Source organism: Pempheris klunzingeri, chromosome 11 (genome assembly GCF_042242105.1).
Source record: "Pempheris klunzingeri isolate RE-2024b chromosome 11, fPemKlu1.hap1, whole genome shotgun sequence".
NCBI classification, from domain to species: domain Eukaryota; kingdom Metazoa; phylum Chordata; class Actinopteri; order Acropomatiformes; family Pempheridae; genus Pempheris; species Pempheris klunzingeri.
In genome coordinates, this window is record NC_092022.1 from 25817759 (window position 1) to 25835549 (window position 17791).

Sequence of the window (17791 nt, forward strand, 5' to 3'; positions counted from 1 at the left end):
AGGCTACGCTGTAAAAGTGGTTCTCTGGCACTAGAAGCATCTCACTGCTTTGGACCTGTGCACTAAACTCAGGACTAACATGCTGTTTAGTTTACTGTTGTGTTTGTCTGCACAGGGAGATTTTGTTCTGTTTCAAACCCTTAAAAGAATCCTGTCTCTGCCAGTGGAGGGGCCACATATGACGTAACTAGGATACTTAGTTGTTTCTCCTTCCAGAGAAGTGATTGCAAAACCTGCTGGATGTGGACAGAACCACATCCAGCAGGCCAACCATCTTAGAAAAGAGCCTTGTGAATTATTTCCATTTATTCTGGCGTCTTACTACCTGCACATCTGAGATGACTCTGCACACACTGGCTGTGATTTTCACCTGCTGTGAATTTGTGCGTCCTTTCAAATCTTCCAAAAAGAGTCACGGTTGTAACGTGAGTGGGTGAGCAGAGCTACAGGCTGACAGTGAAACTGGCACGGATTTGCAAATCCACACAAATCTAAAAACACTCAATGACTAAATGTTTCATTGGATAAGCTTTGACACATTAGATAGATCCACAAAGTTTTAGATATTGGCAGTGACTGGACAACTGAAATTTCAACTTAGGCCATATGCAGCTACTGGTACCGAGCGATGTGGTAAAACAAAGAATCTGTTAAAACAAAGCAGGACACAATAATGTTGACAGTGACCAAATGTGAGCCAGCAAAAGAGGCTCTGAAAGGGTTCATCTTTACAGATCAAACAAAACTCTGTGAGGTCTTGGGAAAGGAGGGGAATAAGCTGAAAGAAATAGACAAACTGTTAAGTCAACTACAGCCTTCGCCTCTCTAGAACATACAGATCACTCTCTCGTTGGGTTAATCCAGTCAGTCTGTAATGTACCTGGGAAAAAGAGGAACCAGGTTTGACAATAAGGTACAACTCCCACTGGGAGTAACTTATCAGCATTAAGCACGTTTCCTGTATTAAAATAACTACACTTTTGAACAAGGGTGAAGAGTATCATTAGGGTTAACAAATGTGTTTCAATGAGCTAACATACCAGAAACAAGAAAATAATTCAATTCAATGCACACATGATTCAGCATTCTCCTCCTTGAAGAAAATGTACAGCTTAACATTCAAAATAATGTCAACCTGTATGCACCGCCTGCTTCTTTTTGCTAACACAGTTCCCAATCACGTCGCATGCTACGCTTAGGGCTGCCAAGTAGATATCGTATGACCTTAGCTCTTAAGGAATCAATGCGATGGCTCCAAGTTCTTTAGTTCCTTTCAGGCATACACTTCAGGCACCTCAAACGACACAACCACATCTCACTCTGCTCCCTGTGGGGGAGGCGCAGCAGCGTTCCTCCCGTACGCTGCCACCTGGACCGTGGGTCTAAGATACGGAGTCTTTGCTGGCTCCCGGTGGGCTCCCCCCACTTGTGACCAAATTACGCAGCAATTTGCGGCGGCCAGCCTGGTAGTCCTCCTCGTCAACATTGACCAACAGTTTTATAGCTTCGTGACCTACAGCCTGTTTTAAGGAATCTGTGATGAAGACCCCTTTAAGGGCCTCTAGCAATGAGCCATTGATGTAGTCCCTCCAGAAGGCGTCCAAGTAGGTGAGCTCAGAGAACTTGATGTCACAGATGATAGAGCCCAAGTCTCGGGATTTGAGGATAGTGTTTGCCTGGTTGAAGCGCTCAAACTGTCGCTCCACTGCCTCTTGCTTGTTGGAGAAGACGTTGCCCTGAAGCGCTGATTCATGCTGGCAGTATTCTGCACGAACCCGAAGGCGGATATCTAACGGAGAGGAGCACAAGGTAAGTGTCAGACGAATCGACCGAGAGTCAATACTAGACTTGAACAAATTAAAAAACAAATAACACCAACATTTCATGTCTGATGATAACTCAACACTCAGCAGCCATCACACGTCAACACTAGAGGCTCAACTGGAACACCGACCTATCTTCTGACCAGCTTTTACTCTTCACTTTGGTCACAGTACCACTCTGCAGACGTGTCGTTGACAGCTGTACTATAAACACTTTATTATTTTGTAATTATTTGGAGTCCCTTAATACCACTGATGACCCTGCTGCATTTGTTTTCGTCTATTGATTTCTGAAAAGCAACACTCGAAGCTCCACGGTGTGATGATTGTCTTTTTACTAAGGATGCTAATTGAACCCGCTCAGACAGGCAGCCTGACATGGCACTTTTAAGGACACTGATATGCTCACCAACACTCACTTCCACAAGAACAGGCAGTGTTCATCAAGAGAACAATTTAGGACCACTTTGATCAGATATGTGTTTTGTGAGTCCGACACATGTGTGAACAAGCCTGAGACAAAAGAGAGATTTCAAATCAAACTGGTGTTCCTATTGCTATGATTTAGTAATAAGAGCAAAATGCAGCTACTAGTTCTGGAAAGCTGAATCAGTGAATGTAACTTAGATGAGTGGAGTCAGGATCTGCCATTCAGTGTGTTTAGATGTACCGAGTAGGTAACTGACAGGAAGCAGGTCAGCAGGTAATCACAGAATGTATTTACATTCACAGTAGTACCCAGGTTACATGCTGCAACTAAGAAATCTGATTTATTTCAAATGTCCAGTGCTTAACAAATGTATCAGACCTCCACCCAGTGGAAGGTGTTTCCCTCCCCTGCCCTAAATTAACAGTATTGCTGATCACCAGAATATTTCTTTAGTTCCTGTGATGGTTAACCCTCCAGTATGTGCAGCTCTTTAATCACAATGATGGATCTGAAATGATGGAAAAGGAATCTGGAGTAGAGGAACTGATGGACTGGACGAGTCAAAGTCCAGACTTGAATCCTATCGAACAGATCTGGGATTTATTGGATTAAAAAATAGATCACACACTAATTTAATCCAAAGCAAGTCTGTGGGAACAGCTGGGAACTATTTGGAGCTCAATAACAAAAGAGACGGTGGAAAAGTCCATGAAAACAATCAGGGAGGTCAAACTAGATATTAAGATTTCTGGTTCAAATATGTGAATAAGGACTATTTAGTTGTTCCAGTTTGTTATTTGCCTAATAAATAATAATATAATGTTTAATTTGAAACAAGTTGTTGACAGATTTCTAAAATATTTGTGTTTTCTCGTTTTGATGACAGCTGGTCTGAGACATTTGTTAAGCTCTGTATATTCAGGCTTCTAGTCTACTTTGTATTACTTTCAGTTTCAGTCGCACTTTGGATGGAATCATGTTAAATAAGAGGAGGCATTGCTCTGGTTATGCTCTCTTTGCATCCACCTACTCGACTGTTACTTTCCCAGTCTGAAGTCTTTGTTCTGCACGTGTGTATTTGTAAAACGTCGGTGAGGAATATACATTGGAGATAAGCTAGAAATCTCCAGGAGAAAACTAGCTGGGGAAATCAGGCTTCTCATATCCCTTATTGTGATTAGTGAAACCAGGTTTGTCATAACTCAGTTAGTGAACACAGGGTCTCTGGACTGGGCTACATGCTCTTTGAGAGAAGACAAAAAGGATGGTCCCTCTATGCTGTGTTTCTTTTTACCACATGTTTGCTTCTCTCTGCAGTCAGCTGAGGAATGGCTTCTCCTCCGTTTGCGGTTGGGTACAGGGGGAGCTGGCTTCGTTCGGGGAGGGCCGACATGGGGTCCTGACGGGGAACAGCAAATGACTGGCTGAGGACCTAGAAAGGGATGATGGTTTTGACATTAATCAAGCTTCTGTGTTATGGCACACAGTTACTGCTCATATCACTACTGTCACTATTGTCTTGATAACTGAAGACATTAGTGTTTTTAAAGGAAGCTTGACCGTACACACAAACACCCACCTGTTCTTCTGTGAGGCATAGAGTCCTTGCTCTGCGATGCTCCTCTCGGTGAAATGTAACGCACCGAAGTCTCCTCCAGGTATTTGTCAACGGGGTCTGGGCACACTGAAAACAACAGTAGATTGCTGTGATGTCATTCTGAATTGAAGTCCCAAACATCCCTTTGAAACCAGTGGAATAAATCCCACAGAATGAAGACATGAGGCAGCAAAGGTCAGTGTTTGTGTCGAGCACACTCGAACATGTGTAAAATATTTGCAAATATCTTTCATTCATATTTCTGCATAAAACAATGGTTTCACTTGAAGGTGAAACTATGCAACTTTTACACATACAAAGAGTCTCTCAGCTCCCTCCACTTCCACATGTGACAGCTGAGTGTGTTCCCAATGAAGAGTAAAAAAAAAAAGGTTCTGAGGGAAAAGCAAAGACACCAACGACACACTGTGTGACAGTGGTGCATCACTACATTGTTTGCCAGCGACCTTCAAACATGGATGTGAAAGGAGACCACAATAATGTTGGAAGAAATGTAACAGCCAGCACAAGTACAGTTGACATAAATAATACTCATTCTGGGCCTTAATGGAACTGAAACTTCTTGGAGCTTTGGCTCTGGCCTCGTGGTTTATTAAAGGCACGCCCTGGGAAGTTTACTAACCCTTTTGAGTCCATATGTTGCATAAAATACAATCATATCACCTGCTTTCATGAGACGGCACTGCTATACTCACCAGCCTGCCGTTTCCTGAGTGTGACATAAGGCAATAGGTCGTGGCGAGTGATAATCCTTAGGAGCTGGAGAACGTGTCTGAAGTTAGTTTCATCGCAGCGACCCTGGCGTTCAAGGGCCAGCAGGAAATCCCTCCCACTTCTGATGCCGCCACGCTCATACTCGTCAATCACATCGACAAACAGGAACGACAGTACCCTGACATCCCGATGCGTTAGCTGGGCTCCAACTATGTCAAACATGCGGTGGAGTGAGTACAGCCCATGAGAGTTGTCTACTGCTTCCTCGGGCCACGGCTCGAAGCCCCCATCTCTCCTGGACAAGCAGGAGTTGGTGCAGGAGGCAGAAATGTTCCTGTTGGCCACCTCTCCGCTGGTTGCTGCCACGCCGGAGCAGCCGGGCCTGCCTGTCAGAGCTCTGTGGTCCAAAGGCCCGGCCGCCGCGCTGCTCTGACTCGAGTCCAGCTGATTAGCCTGAATGTGAGGCCGGGCCTGCTGAGCAGAGGAGTTCTGGGCAAGGTGATGAGGAATAACAGCATTGGGGAGCTGTGGCTGCTGTGATGTCATCTCAGGGCCTGATGGTGATGAGGGATGCTCAAATCCCTAAACGCTTCTGCTGTCTTTGTCTGCTCCAACTGATGAGCTATATATGGGGAGTGAGAGGAAATACATACAGAAGTAATTTACCATTAACCAATTACACACCACAAACCCAAAGACGTGCAGAGTATCCCACATCTTATTATGGTGGAGATGATCCACCTTTGTTAGCGTCAGAATTTATAAGGAGGGAGGCGAATGTTTGGAGTCTATCTAAGGAGATATCACGATATATACTGTGAGACTGCAAGCACACATCATGTACACAGCACAACACGTGTGAGCTTTATCTAATGATCATTTTGTCAAATATCTAACCTGTAATAAACTGCAGGAGACCTCTGATCTAACCTCACGGAAGTGGAAAGTTCATGTGTCACCAATTATATAATTTCGAAGCTAATGTCCTCCTTTTATCAGACATAACAGAAACACAATCAGTCATCAGTCAGTCAGCACACAGCATGCAAAAAGCAGTTATGAACACAGGAGTCGTGTCAGTAACAACTCTGTAACACACACACACACACACACACACACACACACACATCCAGCTGTTTAGAAAGACATTTAACGAGCTTACAATTAGCAAGCTAGGTCCTCAGCGGAAGTCAGCTAGCAAGCTAATGCTAGCTGACTGGACATTGAAAACAGTTGCGGGAGGCTGACGTGTGGTCGCTACACAACAACACCAACTCACCTCCGATGCCTGTGATGCTATTAACTAGCAGCACATCAGCTAACAGTTTGCTACCGTCCCGTAGATCTGCGCACAATAATCGCACTTCTCCCCTTCATTTGCGTCTTGGCATGTTTGACTACTCACCGCTATCCTCAACGTTTGTCCACGTTTGCTGTCAGCGTTAACGTTAGCCAGAGTAATTTCACAAACAAACAGCCAAAACAAGTACCGCCGTTGTGTAACATTAAGTTTACACTACCTCGTGTCTTCTTAGATGTTTTTGGTGAGTCCGAAACTGTCACAGTTCGGCTGGCAGCTAACGCGAAGTTAGCTTCCCCAGTGTCTGCTAGCACAGCGAAGCTCCTCTCCGGACACGAAACACGGTTCCGTTGAACCGTTTCGCACGACTGCACGGTGACTGTTCACCAGATGTTTTCAGTCTCTTGGTTTGCGGCTCGGCTTCTTTCATTCCCGAAATAAGAGTTCGTTTATTGACTTTGGTCCTCAGACAGACATCATGGGGGGGGGGAAAGCAGACAATTCTCGTTCTTCAGCTAAAATGAAAGAACTTCCGGTTTACAGTACGGTTCACTTCCGGTGTTGTGCCAGGCGCTCTTCTTCTTCTTCATAGGATGAAATCTGCAGCAGAGTGAATGCAGCCAAAGCGTATTTCCGCCCCCCACAGGCCATTTGTAGTACTCCACTGAATGAGTTAACCCCTTACTGCCTGAATTTATTCACAATTATATAAAAAAATTAATTATTTGTGTTTTTGCATTCAAGCAGATGCTAAATTAAGTGGAGATTGTTAATTTGAATATAGCATAGCATAGAATAGTACAATATAATAATAGTATAATAAAATATTTATGTATATACGCATAGAATATATATATATTTATTTATGTATGTATGCATCTATGTATATATAATGTACACATAGAATATGCATGGTCTTGGTAATGACTGCTGGTCAACATAGCCCACTGGTTATACATGTACATGAAAGAATAAAGAAAGATAAAAGAGCCTCATTTGAAAAGGTCTTGATCCATTTTTTTGGAGCTGACAATGTCTTTGAAGACATCAGTTGCCTCCACACACTCTACATTCTTGGGTCTCGTAGGAACCTAAAGAAGAAAAAACTGTCATTAGAAGTCATTAATGGTCAACAGTTCGAATAAATAAATAAATAAATTCTGAGTAAAATAAGATCTTTGGGCAAAGACAAAAATATAATAGCTTCATCGATTGTTCACAATTAATTATTTTGAACAAATGAAGTTTATACCTGGTTGCATACAGCTTTTCCGTAGCGTACAAATGTGGCAAAGTGCTCACAGTTGAGAGTGAAAAGGCCGTATTGGAAGACCTGATGGAGAAGGGCATCGCGTCGTAGCCTCATCTCCTCTGGTTCTGACGGTGTGAAGGCGTGGCGGTTGTTACTAATCAACACATGGGCTCCTGTCGGGATGTTCACCTCGCTTAGAGGCACCCTGCGGATCCTGGTTTCCCCGAGAAGAAGGTCCCCACATACAGGGACGACTGTCTGCAGCCAAGTACGTACACTTTTCATCAGCTGCCCTTCATCTAGAGAATGGGACAGTTTGTTTTCAGGATGGGCAGAACAGAAACAAAGTGTTAAACAGCACCATAATACACCAAACCAGCCATGCTCTTACAATATTGTTAAATTAAACCTAAATTACAATTTACAAAAAATCCTTCATCCCCTCTGCAATAGATGTCCTCAATAACACAAGACAGACTGCACTGTGCTTTTAGTTTATTTTATTTCTTTCACCTATTGTACTGTGTTTTTGGGGGTGTCTTTAATGCCTGAATGTAGGTTTTTAAACTTTGTTTTACAGCCGTGGCAAAAGAAAAATGTCTGTTTTTACCTGGAACAGTCAATAAAGTTGAACTGAATTAAACCTAAAACCTAAAAAGGACAATAATTAAAATTAAAAAAGTGAAGTTACAGTGTGGTGTGATCGGTGTATTAATTCGGGGGCCATGAGGACCAAACACTTTAAAGAAGCAGGTGGAAGGGTTGAGAAGAAGAGGGGGCTTTGAAGAGCACAACTTCAGCTCCCTCCCCATCCCTCTCCATGGAGGATCTCTTTGGAGCCTCCAGAGAGATCCCTCTGCTGTTCTCCTGGAGTTTTTACTCTCCAAAGCGTATGCACAAGCTTTGCCTCAGAGATCAACATAGAGGATGAACTAAAGGTTTTTCACTGTTTCATGCATCACTATTAGAACACAGTGACAGTTTCAGTAAATATGACAAAAAGATATTTTCCTAAAAGTTACCAACTGCTGCTTTAATAAGTAAATGTAGAGGTGGTGCCTTTAAAGTCCCTTTAAACTGATTTATTTTGATGTTGTAATCTGTTTATTAACCTAAGTGAGAAACATCTAACTCAGAGGTGTCAAACTCATCTTAGTTCAGGGGCCACTTGCAGCCCAATTTGATCTCCAGTGGGCCGGACCAGTAAAATCAAAGCGTAATAACATTTAAATAACGACAACTCAACATGTTTCCCTTTGTTTTAGTGCAAAAAAGTACAAGTACATTCTGAAAACGTTCATATTTAATGAACTCTCTTTTAAAAGTCTTCCCTGTAAGTTTGACACTGTGCTTCTGGAAGGAAGAAGTCAAATCCATGTAGCATCCATGTGATTGTCCTACAGTGTCAGTATATGTGTCTTCTCATCTCATTCAGGAAATAATGCATTTGCTGGGGATTATTATGTTCGACGGGGAGTTCATCTACATTCGGTGCTCTAGTGAGTATCTGGGGCAGCAGGACGGTGTATGAAAATAAACTACAGCGTGTTCTCTGGATAATTAGACAGGATGTAGGACTTCATATTCCTCAGGGCCTTTTGATTCCTCTCTATGTTATGTAATCTGTGTAACGTACCTGGAAGTTGTCCTCACCTGCAACAGCAAAATGGATCACATATCCATCTTCATCATACACTCCCCAGTGTGAATATCCGATGGGGTAGGAAAATTCAATCAAGTCTCCAAACTTGGCAGTGGACACGATGTGTGCGACCTGCGTTCGTTACAACACGTGACAGTAAATGATAAGAAAAGCACTTTGTGACTCCACCATGTCTCCACCCTGCTCCACTCCCTCACCAGTCTGAAAAGCAGGTTTAGCTGCATTACATGTGGTAACTGTGCGCTTATGATGTTTACTGGTCATCACCATCAAAAGAGTGCCACCGAGGCATCCGGCTCTTCCTCGTATGGAGGTTGAATGCACAGATTTTAAGCTGCGCTGCACGAATCTACTTAACGAATCCAACATATAATGTCATATATCATATAATGTGATAATGTATGATGTTTTAATATATTCCTTTGGATGATTGCTGTTCATCAGTTCCATTGGCTGAGGTCACATTGCTATATTCACACCTTGAATGAATTATTGAATTGAATGATTCTGCTTTACCTGCAGAATAACAAAGTCTGATTTAGTAAGAATACAGCCGTGGCAGCTCTCACACTAGAAAACTAGAAGATGGCCGATCATCCTCAAAATATTGTATATATATATATAATATATAATAATCACAGTCAGAGCTGGCCTTGGTGTTCTTACCTGCTCTTCATAATCCATATCTAACTCCAGGACGGTCTGTGTGAGAGCTGAAGCCGGAGCTGTTGTAAAGCAGTTTGCCCTCACAGGGTGTGTTGTGTGACAATCTGGTTTGGACTGTTTGTTGCTTGGAAGTTATTTGAAGCCAAAGACAGACAGCTGATTGGCTGAACACATCACCTCAAGAGTAATGTGAATATCTGCAAATCAACACTTGAAGCAAGTTTATGAAAAACTGGCTTAACTGATTTGCTCTTTCTGTATACAAATCAAATCAAGTTACTTTTGTTAATCTGTGACTGGATAAATAACCATAGTTATGCAAATTGTTTCCCTCGAAATATCTTTTAGAGAGTCACTCTTTCCATCCACAGAACTCAGGAAGCTGTAAATTAGAATTTAAGACAGCGACTTTTTAACAGTAACCTTTAGCTCTACTTAGTTAAAGCATCTTCTTTCCATCTTTTGTTCTTATTTGCAATATTTCATTTCCTTTTTTACATGAAACCCATAAAATAAAAAAATAAAAAAAGCCTCTCTAAAATATTTGTCATGCAAAAGACAAATAAAAGTTCTGGTTGTATTTTGTGGGCAGCTGTGGATCAGAGGTCGCTGGTTCGATCCCCGGCTCCTCTGAGTCGGCATGTTGAAGTGTCTTTGGGAAGACGCTGAACCCCAACTGGCTCCTGAAGCAGCTTCAGTGTGTGAAAGAATAGATTTAGATTCCCACTGTCCACCATCAGTGCATTCACAGTCAGACAGCGGCCCCTCCTTTCAGACTACAGCCCAATAAATGTGCTTTGTAAAACCGACCCTGGACAGTGGAGACCTGGGCAGACGATCAAAGACACGAAACGAAAGAGAAAAGTTTAACGCCACAATAAAACAGGAAATACAAAACACATGAACTAACTTTAACAAACCTCGGTGTAACCATAGCAACACCAGGGACTTTCAACCTGACGGCGGATGCGTTAAAAGAAAAGCTCGAAGACGGATCAAGGAGGACATTTGACATGACGCCAGAGACGGGTGTCACCAAGAAAACATGGTTTGGAAAATAAAATGTTCACAGAGGAGCAGTTTTAGAGAGAAAGAGATGTTGGCCACCAGCCCACTGGGTCAGTGTATGTAAAGAAAAAGAAATAAAAGAAATAATGTTTCAAGTATTATTTCAGTGTCAGACAGTGTCAGCTTTTGTCACCTAATTAACACAAGAGATGCACAAGGTGTGTGTAGCACCAGTGATGGGCTCCTACTCTAAATGTTACACCTCACTCTCAGTAAGACTGTTCTCTTTTCCTCCCTTCATCCTGAGGTCAGAGTTCATGTGACATCAGCAGTAAGATGGGTGATTGTGCCATCTGCTGGTAGGAGCAATGGACTACATGTCCAGTACCACCAAAAGGCCGAGTCTTTTCGAGGATTATCATCACTGCATGAAATCATATTGTGACAAACTCATTCTATCATATTATGGCTTGTAAAAATCGAAATGTTATTCTGCTGCAGCGTGTTATTAACATCTTTTTAACATCTGTAAAACGAGTACACGAGACATTAGTCCACAGCTGTCTGGGATCTAAAATCTGCTTTTCTTCAGTCTTGTAAAAAGAATAAATTCTGTTGTTTTTCTCAGGATGTAAATATATTACGACGGACAAAAGATGCAATTATGAAAATCTTTTTATTGAAAATAGTCTTTATATATGACACGTTATCATTACTATCACAAATAAAGATATCTGCAGTCGACGAGGTCTTTCTGCAAACCTCTCAGCGCCTCAGTGGGATTGCGTGAGAATAACTGACAGGACAGGTGTGTTGTTTGTGCTGTTAAAAAAGTGGGGGCGTGTCGTCAGGAATGGCCCGACGATGGTGCAGTCAGTGATGAGGATGGAGCCTCCAGCTGAATCCTTTATTCAACACCCTTCATGAACTCCAGGAACTCTGTCAGAGAGAACACACAAAGTGTTTAGACATGTGGAAAACGACTGAGTGCACACTACGCAGAGGTTGAGTGGTGAGCTAGATCCAAAATGAAATGATTAACAGACTATATTGGACTCCTGCTGAGTGTATAAGACACATATTAAAGATAACCAGGACTGTTGGAGCATGCAAACATCCTGATCTTCTACACAAACTGTAAAGAAAATTGTTGGCTCCCGGATTTCATTTTGTTCATGACTGATGATTCCAGGAGATCCTTTTGTGTTTGCAGCGTGTAACTTAGATTGTTGGTCAGTTCAAACACCTAAAACCTACTTTAAGTTAATGGCCTCTACAACTTAGTGCATTTGTCAGTCAGGCTTTGTCACAGGAGTGAAACTGGGAGAACTATTTCTTGTATACTGGAGGAGCCCATTCCCTAACAGCACATCCTTTCATTTGTTCCAGTATAGTTACAAAATGTGACTTTTCTCCAGCAAGTGTTGGAAATAATCTGTAATACATGTAACACATGTGGCACGACACACACTTGGTGTCCACTAAAGGCTCTCTCACCATCATAATCAATTTTTCCATCATTGTTTTTGTCTCCATCCTTCATCAGCTCCTCAATGTCATCCTCCGTGATGGCCTCTCCAGTGGACTCCAGCATGGTCTTCAGCTCCTCTAAGTCTATGTATCCATCTCCGTTCCTCAACACAAGATGAAGAAATCAGTCTTAAAACTTCTTCTTAATACAGTGTGACCCAGTGAAGTTCGTGTGTGAACAGAAATGCAAATACAAACTCACTTGTCAAACATGCGGAACAGTTCAGCCAACTCCTCCTCTGATTTTCCTTTGCTCTCCTCCTTCATGCAGCGGACCATCATGACCAAGAACTCATCAAAGTCTACGGTGCCGCTGCCTGTGAACACATACAGTGATATGATGAGGACTCCATGTGTCTAAATCAGATTTGAATGTGTTTTAAAATCCCCTCAGATTAACACTTTCATTCCAACTGCTGCTGATGTCCACGGTGCAGTGATGTGACCATGTGACATACCGTCCTCATCCACCTCATCGATCATCTCCTGTAACTCCTCAGGGGTGGGGTTCTGTCCCAGCATCCTCATCACCTTCCCCAGCTCTTTGGTGCTGATGCAGCCATCCTCAGCATCCTGGATGAAGATGTCAAATGCAGCCTTGAACTCTACAGGGACAAGGAACACACAGCGAGTGTTACTGTTGGACAGGAGGCAGGTCACGCTTCAGTCACTTATACGTACGTAATGCTCAACCCTTTCATGCATGAATTATGATAAACTCAGTCAGGTGTTTTATTCATCTTTAGGCTGAAAAACAAGATTATAACTTTTTTTTTTTCTTAACCCAAATTTTATAAAGCTATATTTACATCCAGTAGTTGAAATCTAGCTACTGATGCATGTGATTAATCATAATTTCCTCCCAATATAAAAGCAATACAACTGCATGACTCCTTAGATGTTACTTGATGTCACCATATTTTTCTTAACTGCAAGGGTTTCTTTTTATACAGAAAAAATGAGCAACTTGGTGTTTCCGGCTGTCTGTCGGCCATCTTGGTTTCACTCTTCTTTTTTTTTTACACTGGCAGTGTCTTCTCACTGGGCAGCAGTCAGTGTCTGAGATGATGCAGTAGCATCCACTGTAGTAGCTGATGTGCAACTACACCATCAAAACTCATGCATATACAAGAAAACAGCTTCTGAATAGCTGCACACTATAGTGACCTGTATGCATGAAAGGGTTAATGTTATCATGCAGATCTGTAATCTGGAAGTTTTGTGTAAGGGATTATAATCAGGTTCTAATTACAGGGAAAGCCGCAATTTAATTGAGAGAACAGCTCCTCTAAAACTTTTTTCTCATGTACATTGAATTGCTTGTTGGCCTGGAGACATATTTGTATATTAATTTTTTTTTTTTTCACTGTTCAGCCGACCTTCTGTGACTGTGACACACTAAAAGTCTCCATGTTAAGTCAGCAACTCACTGGAATGAAGTGAGTAGAGGTACATTAATTGTCTGTATTTGACCTATTAATAGATTATCAAGACAGTATCTGGAAATAAGTCAAATAAATAATGAGACCGAGGTGCAGCCGGCCTTTAAAAAAGATGGGACTTCAAGCCTTAAAAGGGACTTTAAGCTTATTGTTTGCAGGCATCCAAAAGAAAAAAACCTTGAAGAAAGGTTAAAGCTGCTTGTGTTTCAACCACACCTGAAGAACCTTTAAGCTCAAATAGACCAGCGACGGAAGAATCTCTTTCACACGTCGCTGTAGTGGCCTTGGAATCTCATTTAGAACTGAGAAAACCTGAACGGACGATTTGTAAACGGTCGTTGGGAAACAGCCCATTTTCTGATTCTGTTTTTCTTTTTTTCACATTGTAAGTCTGCTGTCTCCTGAGCGTGTGGACGATGGTGTTCACTGCTGCATCCTTCAGACGTTTGAAGGGAGACATGCAGAAAGAAAGAAAGTCTACAGTAGTGACGACGTGGGACTGTTTCCTGACGCCATTATTTCAGGTCTTTATCTTGTTTTTATGCAGATGATCATGTTTTATTTCTCTCGTTCACAGAGGCGATCTCTCCTCCCTCTTCCTTATATCAATCCTTGTGGCACTCCGTGTTGCAGACCGCAGACCTTTTATAGCCCAGGAACCAAATTTAGTCCCGGGTTCCTTCAGGTGAAATACCAACAGTTCTTCTCCTGGAAGTTCAGCAATCAAGAACAAAGTTCCTCTGTTGACAGGCTCAGTATCTTTATGGACGTATGGCAGTCTTTAAAAGGGCCTTGTTAGTGGAGGCTGTCGTACTGATACGTGTTATGAGTGTGATCAGCTACAGACTGAGTGTATAAATACACAGAATGGTAGTGATGATGACAATAAGTAAAGTAGAAGATTTCTTACCATTTTTCTGCTCTTCTGTCAAGTTCTCAACCTTAAGGGAAGCAAAGGCAGGATGAGTATTGTATATTTAAGTGTCACTGTGTCTTTTTACCAGCGTGCAGCTGGAGCACACCTATACCTACTCCACACGTACAAAGCCATCCACAACCTCGCCCTCCCTCCATACCTCTGCTCGCCTCGTCCCCCCTGACTCCTCACCCCTCTTTAAAACCAGACTCAAAACTCACCTGTCCAAGCTCTCCTACTCCCTCTGATCATTTTGCACTGTTTCTATATTATTGATTGTTTTTATACCTGTTTTTACCTGTTGCAATGCACTTTTTATTTGTTTTTTGTTATTCTTCTTATTATTACAGATAATCTCCAGTCTGTGCTGCTCTGACAGACTGTATGACTGTCACACTGCTTTCTTCACTTACTGATCTTGTTGCGTGGCAGAATACAATAAGGGGGGGGTGCTAGGTGGGGGGTTGTTGCAATAGCCATCAGCTGTCCCGTCTCTTCTTCCCCCCTGAACTGTCCAACTGTTCTTTGTTCTATTGTCAGACAGACATGTGTAGCAACCACAGCAGCCTGTCGCTCTGCTCTGTCTCAGCTTATTACACCCATTGTTCCAGCGTCGTACAGCACACACACACACACACACACACACACACACACACACACACACACACACACACACACACACACACACACACACACACACACACACACACACACACACTTTTGGTGTGTAACATACTAGTTCTATTTTTAACTGTAACATTAAGAAAGTGGTGAGATCATCACTGACAGGTGGTGTCGAGTCCGTTCATCTCAATTTTTTCATTATTCAGATATTTTTAGATCTTTTTCAGTCTGTGTCATTATTTTTTTTTATAGTTGTCTCAACACTGAACACTAAATGTAGACCCCCCCCCCCCCCCCCCCCCCCAGGTTGTTGAAGTGCTCATATCCCCCCACCAAAATAATTCCAAGGACATGTCCTCTGCAGTAAACATGGCCCTGAAATTCAAATCAATTCTGTTTTCAGAAATCCATTAATTTACCACTAAAATTCCATCTGTGCATCGATCTGTCGTCACAGCCTCAAAATGTGCTGAAAGTTATTCTGCATCACTTGTTCCAGTCCTTTATTTATTATATAAGGCTCTTTTTTGCAGGTGGACAACATGATAGATACATAATAGATAATAAATTCCCACCAATATAATCTAAATAGTCCACTAATACAACAGCACAACCTCAGAAACCTCTCTGACACAACAAACAGCTTCACAAAATGAAACAGTTCCTGTTACCATCTGTCACTGTGGCTGCTCACCTTTGTCAATATCTTTATCAATATGTGTGCTGCCAGATGTCATTTCATACAACAGGCCGTGTATTATTATTTGTTCTATGTTCCTTTATATTTTTTGTGCATTCCAGGAGTTTCTGATTACCGCATGTCTTAGAAGTCATCGCCTCAAAGTGAGTTACAATCAGATGGAGAAATAAAACAGTTGTTCTTATCTGTACTCACCGCTGCTTTATATACGTCATCCATGGCTGCTGGTCTGTCCCTGCCTCACACACACCACTGCACTCAGACACAGGACAAATACCGCCAGCAAGAACTCCCTTGGTCTTTATTGATGGAGGAGTGTCGTGCTAAAAAAGCTCTTGACCCATCCCGCAAAATCAAAAAGGGGGTGATGGAAGGAGGAGTGACAGACAGACAGAGAGAGAGAGAGAGAGAGAGAGAGAGAGAGAGAGAGAGAGATCTATAAATAGAAAACAGAAGCCACCCAACAATAGTGGGACATTAACAGCAGCAGTTAAGTGAACATGCTTCCTTTTAGGTCACAAGTTGTCTCATCTCAGCTCAGCTCAGTTAAACTCCAGTCTATTCTCAGTCCTCGGCTCTGCTGCCCTGCAAAGCTTAAGCATGGTGGTTATTACATATTTGGTCCAACTGAGAAAAAGACCAGCTTGTGACTTGGTGACATCTGCTTCAACTGTATAGAGAATAATAATAATAATAATAATAATAATGATTGATATGTGACACTTCACAACATATTTTAGTTTAACAAATCTGCAGTAACTTCAAAATGGAGCTACAAAAACCAAAGTAGAGACAAACCACGTAGGCAAGAGCAGGAGAGCTGGAGGTGTGATTATGCTTGAAAATAACTAGTCTGCATGATATGTAGTCCAAAGCAGAAGTGTTTCTACCCCAGCTGGATGGCCACACTCTGCCGCCTACCATTTAGGTTAGAGAGCAGTGCTGGTTTAAAGCTAAGTTCACTACATGTCTCCTGTAATTGAAGGCAACGCTGAATGTGACGTCTCAGTGATTCATTTGTTGCACCACAAAACATTTGGGGAATAAAAAAACATACCTGTGTGAATGTGCAGAGTAGTCTGACTGATGCATATCTAAAAGTTTTAAAATCTGACAATAATTTATCAGTTTGTTTGTTTTTAATATAAACAAATTACAGACAATTTTAATAAGGGTCGATTCAATGTTGTTATTAAAGAATAGTGACTCAGACACAGTAGTGAGCAGGACTTGACAACTCTGTTTCTAAATCCCCTCAAACATATATTTGACTTTCTGGACTGCCGCTTCTTTCTCACTTATTGACTGCAAAATACAACACGCAATATATCAGCAACAAGCTAATGTCAGGCTAACACTCCTGGGGCAAAGGGAAGCATCTGTTGGAAAGCCCTGCCAACAATTGAGATGGCATCACAGAAAATGCTTGTTAGGTCACGCATACCCATCGGCCCATAAACACATCAGCTTTGAACATCTTAAGGTCAGACATTCTGGTGAAACTGTGAAACTGAAAGAAAAGAAAGGCTCAGTTTAAGAGCTGGATTCTAACCACATATAATCGTCCTTATTTACTATGCCCACTCTTTGAGGAAGGAGCGGAGTCAGATGTCTACATAACAATAGACACACAGATAGGGCTATTTTGAATGTGTGTCCTTGACTAGAAATAGCAGTCCTCTGCCAGTGGGGAGGGTGAGAGAAAGAACATGGTCATAAATCTCCGTTGTAAGGCTAACACCATGCACGGCAGACAGATGGCACCTGCCAGTGTGCAGCAGCTGTAGAGTAAGCTCCCAGGTCAGAGCTCAAGCCTCTGATTTTAGGCCCGCTCTCTATAGATGGACGGCATCCATTTTACTAATCTATCGTCAAACGGTATTGACAAAACCGACAACAAAGTGGAGCTTCACAGGTTATCACACTGCTTCAAGTCAGACGAGCTGCAATACTGGGATCTCCTTGATCACGCTTGGATTTTCTGAAGATCACCACAGATTTATTATTACACATTCAAGTCTAGTCATTGGTGACAACATCCGGTAAACCTCCTCTGAGCAGCCGGCTGCACCGTATCATCATCTACTGTGTTTGCAGTGTCGCTG

The 17791-nt window shown here is 42.2% G+C and overlaps 3 protein-coding genes across 3 annotated transcripts; all 3 read right to left on the minus strand.

Annotated features, from left to right (window-relative positions):
- Positions 1-850: 850 nt before the first annotated feature.
- dedd (death effector domain containing) lies at positions 851-5175 on the minus strand. Its single transcript, XM_070839955.1, has 4 exons — positions 4567-5175; positions 3833-3937; positions 3548-3685; positions 851-1789 (listed from the first exon to the last, which is right to left on the minus strand). Exons 1-4 carry the CDS (start codon positions 5129-5131, stop codon positions 1383-1385), a joined length of 1215 nt encoding a protein of 404 aa, XP_070696056.1. The 5' UTR covers positions 5132-5175; the 3' UTR covers positions 851-1382.
- A 1569-nt stretch (positions 5176-6744) lies between these two features.
- LOC139210317 (phospholipase A and acyltransferase 2) lies at positions 6745-9510 on the minus strand. The gene is made up of 4 exons (XM_070840343.1): positions 9467-9510; positions 8791-8911; positions 7138-7436; positions 6745-6976 (listed from the first exon to the last, which is right to left on the minus strand). Exons 1-4 carry the CDS (start codon positions 9482-9484, stop codon positions 6878-6880), a joined length of 537 nt encoding a protein of 178 aa, XP_070696444.1. The 5' UTR covers positions 9485-9510; the 3' UTR covers positions 6745-6877.
- A 1621-nt stretch (positions 9511-11131) lies between these two features.
- On the minus strand, positions 11132-15980 carry LOC139209688 (troponin C, slow skeletal and cardiac muscles-like). Its single transcript, XM_070839494.1, has 6 exons — positions 15882-15980; positions 14357-14387; positions 12463-12609; positions 12207-12321; positions 11972-12108; positions 11132-11413 (listed from the first exon to the last, which is right to left on the minus strand). Exons 1-6 carry the CDS (start codon positions 15903-15905, stop codon positions 11382-11384), a joined length of 486 nt encoding a protein of 161 aa, XP_070695595.1. The 5' UTR covers positions 15906-15980; the 3' UTR covers positions 11132-11381.
- Positions 15981-17791: the final 1811 nt, after the last annotated feature.